This window comes from Oryx dammah, unplaced genomic scaffold (assembly GCF_014754425.2).
Source record: "Oryx dammah isolate SB20612 unplaced genomic scaffold, SCBI_Odam_1.1 HiC_scaffold_11, whole genome shotgun sequence".
NCBI lineage: Eukaryota > Metazoa > Chordata > Mammalia > Artiodactyla > Bovidae > Oryx > Oryx dammah.
In genome coordinates, this window is record NW_024070195.1 from 20,322,211 (window position 1) to 20,335,143 (window position 12,933).

At 42.3% G+C, this 12,933-nt stretch overlaps 1 protein-coding gene across 1 annotated transcript; it reads left to right on the top strand.

Annotated features, from left to right (window-relative positions):
* The first annotated feature begins 171 nt into the window (after window positions 1–171).
* Window positions 172–11,143, top strand: LOC120870419 (histone H2A type 1-C). The gene is made up of 2 exons (XM_040250082.1): window positions 172–795; window positions 9,867–11,143. The coding sequence occupies exon 1, from the start codon at window positions 293–295 to the stop codon at window positions 683–685; it is 393 nt and encodes a 130-aa protein (XP_040106016.1). The 5' UTR covers window positions 172–292; the 3' UTR covers window positions 686–795; window positions 9,867–11,143.
* Window positions 11,144–12,933: the final 1,790 nt, after the last annotated feature.

A 12,933-nucleotide genomic window follows, 5' to 3' on the forward strand; every position in this document is an offset into this window, starting at 1 on the left:
TTCTGCTACTTATAGGGCCTTTATGCTAATGAGGGATGCAGAGCGCGTCTTAGTTAATTGGAAGATAAACAGCAAGGTTGTCATCTATGGGCAGAACTATGCAAATGAGGTATGGAAATTCAGCTACTCTATTGGCTATTTCGCTGAGTCTCGTTAATAACCAATCAAACAACCGGATTTACTCCCCAGGAAATGCCTATAAAAGCAGCGGTGTTCTACCTAGTTTTAGACTTGGTGTATTTTGACAGGCAGTCTTGTTTTTTTTTTTGCTGTTTTTTTTTTTTTTTTTGCTATGTCTGGACGTGGCAAGCAAGGCGGTAAGGCGCGAGCAAAGGCCAAGTCTCGTTCTTCTCGGGCGGGGCTCCAGTTCCCCGTGGGGCGAGTCCATCGTCTACTACGCAAAGGCAATTACGCCGAGCGGGTAGGCGCTGGGGCCCCGGTGTACCTGGCGGCGGTGCTGGAGTATCTAACGGCCGAGATCTTGGAGCTGGCGGGCAACGCGGCGCGCGACAACAAGAAGACTCGTATCATCCCGCGTCACTTGCAGCTGGCTATCCGCAACGACGAAGAGCTCAACAAGCTGCTGGGCCGTGTGACCATCGCTCAGGGTGGTGTGCTGCCCAACATCCAGGCGGTGCTGCTGCCCAAGAAAACCGAGAGCCACCATAAGGCCAAGGGCAAGTAATTGGACTGAGACTTGAGTTTCCGGAAGTGCTTTCAAACCCAAAGGCTCTTTTCAGAGCCCCCACTCTTTCAAAAGAAGAGCTAGTATCACTATTTGTAAAATAACAAAAGGTAAGTTAAGATTTTACGAAAGCTAAAGCATTACAGGAAAATTCCCTTTGACTCTTAACAGTTCAAAGTATAAAGTAATAAATTGATTAAGGCTTGATTCACAAAGTGGTTATGTATTTCTGATGGTGAGGTGATGGGGCCTTGGAAGGTAAGGCCTAAGGGTGTAACTCGCCTCAATAAACTTGTTTTGACATATTGCTTGAATGATGAGAGCAAACGTGTTGAGCAAGATGGCCAGACCTTCTCAGACGCTTTGCTCTGCAATGAATCTTCATTTCCTTACGTAAGGAAATCAGGGTCTCCGGTTAACTTTCGAAGTGTTATTTGAAACAATAGCACGTGTTTAGAAAGGGACTTCTGAAAAGCTCCCTGGAGTTAACGTGGTAGGAGAAGGCAATGGCACCCCACTCCAGTACTCTTGCCTGGAAAAGCCCATGGACGGAGGAGCCTGGTTGGCTACAGTCCATGGGATCGCTAAGAGTTCCGCACTACTGAGCAACTTCATTTTCACTTTTCACTTTAATGCATAGGAGAAGGAAATGGCAACCCACTTCAGTATTCTTCCCTGGAGACTCCCAGGGACGGGGGAGCCTAGTGGGCTGCCGTCTATGGGGTCACACAGAATCTGAAACGATTTAGCAGCAGCAGCAGCAGCAACAGCTCAGAACAATCTAGACTCGAATTGTGTCTTCTCCCCCATTTACAGATTGATATTTGGGACTAACTTCTAACCTAGTAGTTTTGTATGTAAGGTGGGTTGTGTGCTATTCTTCAGTCGTGTCCCACTCTTGCTACCCCATGGACTTGTGTGCCAGGCTCCTCTGTCCAAGGGATTCTGCAGGCAAGAACCCTGGAGTGGGTTGCCATTGCCTTCTCCAGGAACCCTAGATTAGTGCCTGAATGAAAAGATTCAAGTTTCTAGGTTCCCAACGCACCCCTTAAAGGGTTAGAGCAGGACTGTAGTTCTCCCCAAAGCAGTTTACTACTGGAGATCTAGTAAATCAGCTGCTCCAACCCAAAAGAGGACCTGAAGTGAAATTGCTCAGTCGTGTCCGACTCTGCGACCCCATGGACAGTAGCCTGCACCAGGCTCCTCCGTCCATAGGATTTTCTAGGCAAGAGTACTGGAGTGGGTTGCCATTTCCTTCTCCAGGGACTCTTACCGACCCAGGACTCGAACCCAGGTCTCCCACATTGATAGACGCTTTACTGTCTGAGCCACCAGGGGACATAGCTCTGTACAAAAATCCCTAGGATCCTGTTTTCCAAGATTGAGTCTCATCGAGTATTTGACTCAGTTTGTACTTAAAGGAGTAGACAAGGAGGTTGAGTAAGCCAGAGTGTGGGACCTCGGCAGCCCAGGGAAACTCACCCACACTCAAACACTGCTGGAGCTTCACTGAAGTGTTTTGCACAGAAATCAGTTGGTTTGGAGCATTCAAATCCAGATGTGTGGAAAGAGATCATCTAAACAGTAGCTGGTTCCCCTGGACACACCTTCCTCTTAAGTTTGACACAGACATCCTGCAGTCTTGGAGCCTCCATCCCACTCTTCCCCTCCTCCTGAGCTACTCCTCCTGCCTCTCAGCCCCACCTCCAGCCTGGCCTTGAAACCACTAGCCAAAGAACCTGGCTAGTTATGGGTGCTTGGTGAAGGCAAAGTGGCAGAAAAAGAAATGAGCATCTTGACGGCCACACATTAGAATCTCCCAGGTTTTTAATGATAGCCAGACTGAAAATCCGTTTGGGGAAAGTCCAGTCTCAGGTAGGGGTACCCTAAGAGGACCATGTTCTTTCTGCCCAACAGTATCTTTATGTTGGAGAACTTGGATTCTTAGGTTGGAACTGCTTTATATAAGGCTTGCGATACTTTTCATTGACTTGCCAGCTTGCCAGCTCCAACACTTAACTAGGTGTGTGACCTCAACTTCCTGGGTCCATTTTTTCCTGTATGCCTTTTCTTGTGATGAAAAGATGGGCTCAGCAGTATGAGTATGCAGGGGGCTCAAGAGTAATAGCCAAAACTTACTAAGCACTTGTGTGTCAGTGTTGGTCCAGCATATTAATTTAACCAACAATCCTAGAGATAAGTACTATTCCTATCCCAATTTTAAAGATAAAGGAAACGGAAGAGAGCGTAAACAACTTGTCTAAGCCCCAAAGTCAAGAAGCCATTACTTCTAATCACTGGCTATTTTATAACCAAAGGCTCTCTAGGAGATTATCAGAATTATGAAAAGAGTAAAAATAATACATAAAGGATTTAACTTTGCCCACATACCAAGTATTACTAATTTCATCGTAATTTCTTGAGAATTTTAAGAGAAAGAGGAGAGGTGATCATCCTGGAATATACATTCAGGAAGGGAGGTTAATCTTCAGAATGTGTGACCCACACGTTATTTTTCACACAGCACTTTAACTTAATTTTATTTTTTCCTACATTTTTTAAAATTTATTTTTAATTGGAGGATGATTGCATTACAAAGCCACACATTTCTGTGTTAGCCAATACACATTTAGTATGTGACAAGTGAAACAAGGGGACAAGTGGAAAGATGGTTTGGTAAAGAACCATAGGACTTGATAAGGTAATTTATTGTGGTAAATGAAGAAAGGAATTAGAGAAGACTTGAATTCTCCCCTCTGGGTTCCAATAACAAAATTTTGTATTGGGCTATTTAAGAGCGAATGATACAGTGTATTAATTTTCTGTATTTCATCAAAACCTCCTTTAGGTCAAGGATCCCATCTTGTTAAATTGTTGATAGCATAGACCCCGGCATACAATAAACACTTGATAATGACGCTGAGAAAATGTTGAGCTAGGTCAGTGGCTGAGCCATTAGGAAGCACTTAATAACGTGCTAGAATGCTAGAGGGTCAGTTTATTACCAGAGGTGACATTAATTACACACAGACTAACAGGCTGGTAATAACATCTTCTTTTACCAATAGAAAATCCATTCTGAAAAATTCAGTTTGCATTGGCAACTTATTTTGAGAGCTTCAAAGAAACAGAGAAGGTGTCATTTGACAAGCTATTACCTAAGAGACACTGCTAAGAGGCCACTCCCCAACCAGAGAACATTCCTCATTGCTCAGGGCTAGCTTCTCCTCTCCAACATAGTTTTTTGCCTCCTACTTTGAAATGTCACTGTTTATATCCAAAAGCCCTAGTTACCACTTGGGAAAATTCTCTAGTGGGCAATAAACTCTCAGTAGCTTTCTTTGGTTTCCAGCCCTTGAATAGGTTTCCATCTACCATGCCTCAAGGGTCCTGGAGAGGACCATTTAAATTGGGGCAAGTTGATGAGAATGGTAAACCTAGGCCTTCCAATTACTGAAGACATCTAGGCACTAGGGACAAAAGTTTATCTCAGAGATTTATTGAGACGTGAGACTGAGACAGAATCATCATTCAGTTATAGAGGATATTCTGAACACTACAGATCAGTTTAATACAACACAATCAGTTACAAAATCTCATTTAAAATTTCCAAATAATCTGTACAGCAATATTCCTCCCTTTAATCCATCTGTCAACTATTCACTTCCTATTTTTTAAATGTATCATGTGAGCTCTTTTTTTTACAAGTGTGATATATCTTATAATCAGTTTTAAAAAATAATTGTATGTATTTTAAAATTAGAAGCAGGTTATCTTTTAAGAGTTTGTCATTTGTTGAACTCAATTATAAATATTCCTGTTAAGCATAATGCATGTGGGCTATTAGAAGACATTAGAAATTTAATTGAGGGTTTCCCATACGTACTAAAATTAAGAATCAGGGCTCATATATGTAGCTCCAGAATTCTTCCCTCTCTATTTTATTTTATTTCAGCACCTTCATCTTGTAACAAACATTAGCATCATCAGGAGATCTACCAAAAGGCAGATACAGTCTATATTTACACCCAGAAAACTGTATCATTAATAAGTAGACAAATTTATGAAAAAACTTAATAAGCATTATCAGTATAGCACCAAAAGAAACTGGTAAGTCACATTACCCATACCTTTAATACATATCTTAATTTATTCACCATACTCCTTTCCATGTCCTGAAGAGTCATCCATGACCACCTCTAGCCTCAGTCTACCTACCTGACTTCATTACATCTCTCTGTCCAGCTACACTGGTCTCTCTTCCACCTGCCAGGCTCCTTTGTACTTCAAGACATTTGCACTGTTGATCTCATTCTCTGCAATACCCATCCTCTGATTTTTTTTGGTGAGCTCGTTCTCAGCTCTTCTCCAGACAGACCTATCTGAAATTGATCTAGCCAGATGGATTAACGATCTGATGTAAAATAGAAATGCTAAATGAAATTTTAGGGAAGATTTATTTATAACCTCAGTTTGTATGTGTGTGTTTTGAGGGGGAGGTGTCATTATTAAGCCATCCAGGAAACACAAATGCCATATAGGAAGGTACACAGACCACATAGGATAAAAATAAAGATGCAATATACCATAAAGAGAGTAGAAAACAAGCAGTACATTGAAATAAAGGATTTGCAAAACATTATACACAAAAGGTTAATGACTTTAATTTATAAGGAACAGCTGCAAACTGCTAAGAAAAGGGCAAACAATAATAGAAAAAATATTAAACAGGATATTGTATACATTTTATCAAATAGAAAATGCATATGAGAAAAAACAAACCAAAATATATACAAGTGTTCACTTTCCTAGAAGTTAGGTTATGCATATCACAGCAACAAAGAAATAGCATTTCTCACCTATGGATGTTGTTATTCTCTAGTTGTTAAGCTGTGTCCGACTCTTTCTGACCCCATGGACTGTACCCTACCAAGCTCCTCAGTCCATGGGATTTCCCAAGCAAGAATATTGGAGTGGGTTGCTATTTCCTTCTCCAGAGGATGTTTTTGACTCAGGGACTGAACATGGGTCTCCTACATTTGCAAGTGGATTCTTCACTGCTGAACCATGAGGGAAGCCCTTCACATATGGATAGACAAGCCCTAAAACTAGTAAGATTTAGGATGATAAGGATGAGAAATGATTACCACAGTTGTATAATCTCTTGAGAAAATTTCCTGGCAATATATATTAAAATTTATTAAGAGACACTCAACTCTTTGCACAGCAAAGCAGTACTAGATAGATAAGTAAATAAATAAGAAAAAAAAAAAAAAAGGAAAAAAGAAACTAGGGAAGAGAGGGTGTCTACCACCTAGAAATAAAAGCCCCATTATGTGAGGTTATATGAGGAGAGACTGTTACCGTCTGTAAACATCTGTGTGTCAAGTGTTAAAAGAAGCATGTGTAGAGTAACCTCAAATATAAAAAGTAAAATAAACAAAGTAACTTCTCTCTGTTTATTTCTCACTCCAAGTTATTTTCTTTGAATCATCCTGTTGAGAGCCTTTAAAATACAGTCTAAGATTGTCTTTATCAGATCCCATGTTGTTTGCTTTTCCCCATTAGACTGTTCCATGAAGGGGAGCATGGTATGTAGACATCCCAGCTTCTCACAGAGGGCCTGGGACTCAACTCTCTGGTGAGTGAACCAGGGAGTGGATGCTGCAGCCCAGAAAGCACACTCAGAGCCCAGAAAGGACATGGTTATTTCTGTTTCTATATAAAAATATCTGCCCAGTAACCATTGTTACATAAGGACGACACCACCCTTATGGCAGAAAGTGAAGAGGAACTGAAGAGCCTCTTGATGAACGTGAGAGTGAAAAAGTTGGCTTAAAACATTCATAAAACTAAGATCATGGCATCTGGTCCCATCACTTCATGGCAAATAGATGAGGAAACAATGGAAAGAGTGACAGACTTTATTTTGGGGGGCTCCAAAATCACTGCAGATGGTGATTTAAGCCATGAAATTAAAAGACACTTGCTCCTTGGAAGAAAAGTTATGACCAACCTAGACAGCATATTAAAAAGCAGAGACCTTACTTTGCCAATAAAGGCCCGTCTAGTCAAAGCTATGGTTTTTCCGGTAGTCATGTATGGATGTCAGAGTTGGACTAATGGACTGTAGCCCACCAGGCTCTTCGGTCCATGGGATTTACCAGGCATGAATACTGGAGTGGGTTGCCATTTCCTTCACCAGGGGATCTTCCTGGCCCAAGGATATCGAACCCAGGTCTCCCACATTGTAGGCAGACCCTTTACCATTCAAGCTACCAGGGAAGCCAAGTGAGAGCTAAAGAATTGATGCTTTTGAACTGTGATGTTGGAGAAGACTGTTGAGAGTCCCTTGGACTGTAATGAGATCCAACCAGTCCATCCTAAAGGGAATTAGTCCTGAATATTCATTGGAAGGACTGATGCAGAAGCTGAAACTCCAATACTTTGGCCACCTGATGCATAGAACTGACTCATCTGAAAAGACCCTGATGCTGGGAAAGATTGAAGGTGGGAGGAGAAGGGGATGACAGAGGATGAGATGGTTGGGTGGCATCACTGACTCAATGGAAATGAGTTTGAGTAAGCTCTGGGAGTTGGTGACAGAAAGGGAGGCCTGGTGTGCTGCAGTCCATGAGGTCGCAGACATGACTGAGTCAGACATGACTGAGCAACTGAACTGAAATGAACCATTGTTGATATATTTCCCACTGCCCTACACAGCTACTAGGGCTGCAGTGAAACTTGGAAGCACTGTATACTGCATTTGTTTTCCACACTCTGCCTTCTGCCAGAAGGTTTCTGCACTAACCTCATCAGACAATGTCTTCTGATAACTCTCAGTGGCCCTGTGCTTAGTTGCTCCGTTGTGTCAGACTCTTTGTGACGCCATGGACTGTAGCCTGCCAGGCTTCCCTGTCCATGTGGATTCTCCAGGCAAAAACACTGGAGTGGGTTGCCATGCCCTCCTCCAGGGGATCTTCCCAACCCAGGGATCCAACCCAAGTCTCCCCCATTGCAGGCAGATGCTTTATTGTCTGAGCCACTGGTTTGTTTTCTCTGCTAGCCAAATATGATTTATAAAAGAGTCTTCTATAATGCCCTATTGGGTCTGTGGTTACTAAATGTTTGTTTAGAATAATGGAAAGAAAAGGAGCGCCCAGCTGGCGTATGTGACCAAGTCAATGCTGTTTCATTCCTTACAATGCCTGCTCAGCACATGGGGCACCTCAGAACCTTTTACATTCTAATACTGGGATTATGCAGTTAACACGATTTTCTATGGAGACAGTTTGTTGAAAAATTCTGTCATACATCTCCATATCCTAGCACATCATCCCATATAATAGATACTCAGGAAATACTCAGAGTGAATACTCCAGATTAATGTGTTGGCAACAGAACTTCTATCTGCACAAAAACAGATCACTAATATGCAGGGATTTGTGAGTTTATTCCTAGGTGATGAAACTTTTTAACCACCAACGGTTTTAAATTCCATTTGCTACATTTAGAGGGAGATATATGACTGATTCTTGAGCTACTCTGTCCAATATAGGCCACAGGCCACATGTGACATTTTAAATTTAAATAAAATGAAATTTAAAACAATTCAGGTCCTCAATTGCACTAAGCATATTTCAAGTTGCTGGTGGTTTCTGCTTTGGACAGCAAAGATATAGAACATGTCTGTCAGTGCAGAAAGTTCTGTTTGTAACACCAGGCTAGGGACTTCTTGTCCCTCTGGGCTGATGTGCTCAAGTGCACTTAACCAGTTTCCTCCTAGTAGCATCTAGGGATATGGTTACCAGATAAAATATAGGATGCTCAGTTAAATTTGAATATCAGTTAATCAACAAATAATTGTTTTAATATAAGTATGCCCCCAAATATTGTATGGGACACACTATGCTGGATTCCCGGGTGGCTCAGTGGTAAAGAATCCACTTGCCAGTGCAGAAGGTGCGGGTTCAAACCCTAGGTCAGGAATATCCCCTAGAGAAGGCAATGGCAACCCACTGAAGTATTCTTGCTTAGAAAATCCCATGGACAGAATCATCTATGGGCTTATAGTCCTTGGGGTCACAAAGAGTTAGACACCACTTACAGAATAAACAACAACAATCACACATATTATAGTACAACAAAAATTGTTTATTTTCAATTCAGATTTAACTGGGCATACTGTATTTTTATTAGCCAATCTAGACAGCATATTAAAAAGCAGAGACATCACTTTGCCAACAAAGGTCTGTCTAGTCAAAGCTATGGTTTCTCCAGTAGTCATGTATGGATGTGAGAGTTGGACTATAAAGAAAGCTGAGAACCAAAGAATTGATGCTTTTGAACTGTGGTGTTGGAGAAGACTCTTAAGAGTCCCTTGGACTGCAAGGAGATCCAACCAGTCCAGCCTAAAGGAGATCAGTCCTGGGTGGAAGGACTGATGTTAAAGCTGAAACTCCAATATTTTGGCCACATGATGTGAAAAGCTGACTCATTTGAAAAGACCCTCATGCCGGGAAAGATTGAGGGCAGGAGGAAAAGGGGAAGACAGAGGATGAGATGGTTGGATGGCATCACCAACTCAATGGACATGAGTTTGGGTAGGCTCCGGGAGTTGGTGATAGACAAGGAGGCCTGGCGTGCTGCACCTCATGGGGTTGCAAAGAGGCCTGGCGTGCTGCAGCTCATGGGGTTGCAAAGAGTCGGGCATGACTGAGCGACTGAACTCAACTGAACTGAACGGATTAGCCAAATCTGGCAACTCTATCTGAAGAGCAAAGTTAGAACATCTTCCCAGGGATGCTGTGTCCTCTTACCACAGGGAATGTGTATGTGAGGAAATGAGGTGGCGCTAGTTGTAAAGAACCCGCCTGCCAATGCATGAGACATAAGAGACGTGGGTTTGATCCCTGGTTTCGGAAGATCCCCTGGTGGAAGCCTTGACAACCACCTCCAGTATTCTTGCTTGGAGAATCCCATGGACAGAGGAGACTGGAGGGCTACAGTCCATATGGACACAAAAAGTCAGATAAGACAGAAGTGACTTAGCATGCACAATACTCAGAAAGAAGCGAACCAGTTACGAGGAAACAGGTTGGTACCTTTTTCTGCATATGTTGAGGAAGGATAAGAAGGAAGTTCCCAAATACATTTACTTTGGTTTCTTCTCTTCCCTTAGGTTTCAAAAGCTTCTCATTACAAACAGATGCCTGGATCCAGAGTGTCTGTCAAACTCATCAATGCTCAGAAATAAATAGATTGGTGTCAGTGTTCTGATATCACTGATTGATCCTGCATGTGCAAAATTTTTTCTGTTAAAAACTTACTCTGGATTTCTTTCACTGTGTGTACTGTGTGTCTTGGGGATAAGGAGAGTGAAAGGGGAGGGATGGGAACTATTATTGTGAAGCTTTCTTTGGTACAAAATGTATCTAATTTCTTGAATAAGTAATACATTTTAAAAATTATCTATTTATTTGGCTCTGCCAGCTCTTAGTTGCAGAACACAGGATCTTTAGTTGTAGCATGTGGGAACTGGGCTCTTTAACGTGGCTCAGATGATAAAGAATCTGCCTGCAATGCAGGAGACCAGGGTTTGATCCCTGGGTCAGGAAGATCCTCTGGAGAAGGAAATGGCAACACACTCTAGTATTCTTGCCTGGAAAATCCCATGGACGGAGGAGCCTGACAGGCTACAGTCTGTGGGGTAGCAAAGAATGGGAGACAACTTAGCGACTTCATTTTCATTCTTTCTTTCATGTGGGATCTTGTTCCCTTACCAGGGATTAAACCCAGGGCCCCTGCAATGTGAGCCCACAGTCTTAGCCAATGGATCTCCAGGGATACATTAAGAGGGTTCAAAGGAATCGAAATAACCAGGCATCTGTTAAGAATCCACTCCTTTACTGGATTCTCCCATTGCCCCCTAAGTAACGTTATTGTCCTTGTATATGTGCCTGTTGTTAATTCATGCTGATGTGAGTCAAGCATGAATGTATTTTTTTCTTTCCCCCATCTCCAACTTTCGTTCTTAAAACATAGCTGACTGTATACAGTTGCTCTTTTCTCTAACAGTATATCTTGGAAAACTTTCCAAATGTGAACACAGAGGGTACTGTGCATTGTCTAATGTTTTTGTACTGTGGGGATGCCTCACCGTTTATGTAACCTGTCCTCTGTTGGTAGGCACACAAAACAACACTGGAATAACAAACCCTGCTTTCCAGCAAAATGGAAATTGTTCTAATATTCTGCTGGGATGGTGGAAAGTGAACATAAATTCAAGGACTTAAGGTTCTTATCTTTAAAAACTGTGGCCTTGTCAAGTTCATTTTGAACCTGTTTCTTCATCTGTAAAATGGAGGTAATATGTACCTTAAGTAACTATGAGAATGAAAAAATTGTTTGGAACTCTAAAGAACAGCACAAATAAAATTATTTAATTTTTCATCACCACTTATTTTGTGAGAGCTGTATATAAAATATTGGAATAGGAACAAGCTCCCCAAATTCCAGCCTGGCATGTAGAAATGAAATACGATACCAAGATGGAAGAAGAGTTTCATTAACTACCTGGTTCAATGGCCATTTCCTTACACAGGAGTTAGAAGGCACACCTTCCCAATCTGCCTTCTCCTTTGCCGCTTCTGCTCTTTCCTCTGCAGTCAAGGTCTGGTTTTAACCATATCTCTGCTACTCTAAAGTCTGTGCATTGGGGGCTGGAGTCCTGGATGGTCCATGCTGTATTGCAAGCTGTAGTCTGACATTGCCTAGCATGTTCTAGTCACTCAAGAAATAACTGATGAATTCATAAGGCTGGATTAATAGAAGGCCACAGCCTTCATCTTTTAAAAAAAACCCTATATAATACGCCTGTACAAAGTGGTATGTCTGTGCATACATACATAACCACATGTATGTACACATAACACAGACCTGCAGGGAGATATTCTGAAAAGAAATGGGAGTTTGGAAGAAAAAATATCTCTGTCTGTATTACAGCTCCATCGTTTCTCAAGTGTCTGACTGGGGGGTGTGTAATCTGCCATCCCTGAAAAATCAGGCTTTTCATCTGTACAGTGGGATAATAGCACCTCCCAGGGTTTTGAAAAGCCAATCAAATGGAGAGCACATGAGAAATCACTTTGTTCCTTGTAAAACCTCATATAAACGTGAAAACTTATGTAAAGATAGAAGTACGTATAGAAATAATCTACCACCTTCACCTGTTGATCTATTCACAGGTTGGGAAGTCAGAGAGGATGTCGGGATTTCCAAGTCTGCATGTGCTGGCTTCCACCTGCAGAGATTAAAGTGACTGCGGTTGTGATAAACTAGAGTGCTACTTGGTTCTGGCAGCCACTACCCCATGGTCCCATGGTCGGAGGAAGCTTCCAGAGGAGTGGACCTGGCAGACATGGTTTTGAAATGGTGGTAAATGCACCTTCTCACCTCCCACCAGGTCTATTTCAGGTGCAGAAGCAGCCCCATTGGATTGGGTGGGCATTTCAAACTCAGCTGAGCCACCTTTGCAAGAGTAGAGACTCCTAAAACAAGGATGCTTCAAACTGCCTGCTCCATTTTTTGGCTAAACTTAACTCCCTGGATATGGAGAATCACCCCTTATGGGTACCTGAGAAACTCTGGCAGAGAAAAGCACATGTGGAAATCCATTAAGGAAAAGGGGCCCTTGACACACTGGCTCTGTGAAAGGAAAAAATAAATGAAGTTCAGTTCAGTTCAGTCGCTCATTTGTGTCCAACACTTTGCGACCCCATGAACCACAGCACGCCAGGCCTCCCTGTCCATCACCAAATCCCGGAGTCCACCCAAACCCATGTCCATTGAGTCAGTGATGCCATCCAACCATCTTATCCTCTGTGGTTCCCTTTTCCTCCTGCCCTCAATCTTTCCCAGCATTAGGGTCTTTTCCAATGAGTCAGCTCTTTGCATCAGGTAGCCAAAGTATTGGAGTTTCAGCTTCAACATCAGTCCTTCCAATGAATTCCCAGGACTGATCTCCTTTAGGATGGACTGGTTGGATCTCCTTGCAGTCCACGGGACTCTCAAGAGTCTTCTCCAACACCACAGTTCAAAAGCATCAATGCTTCGGCGCTCAGCTTGATTTATAGTCCAACTCTCACATCCATACATGACCACTGGAAAAACCACAGCCTTGACTAGATGGATCTTTGTTGACAAAGTAATGTCTCTGCTTTTCAATATGCTGTCTAGGTTGGTCATAA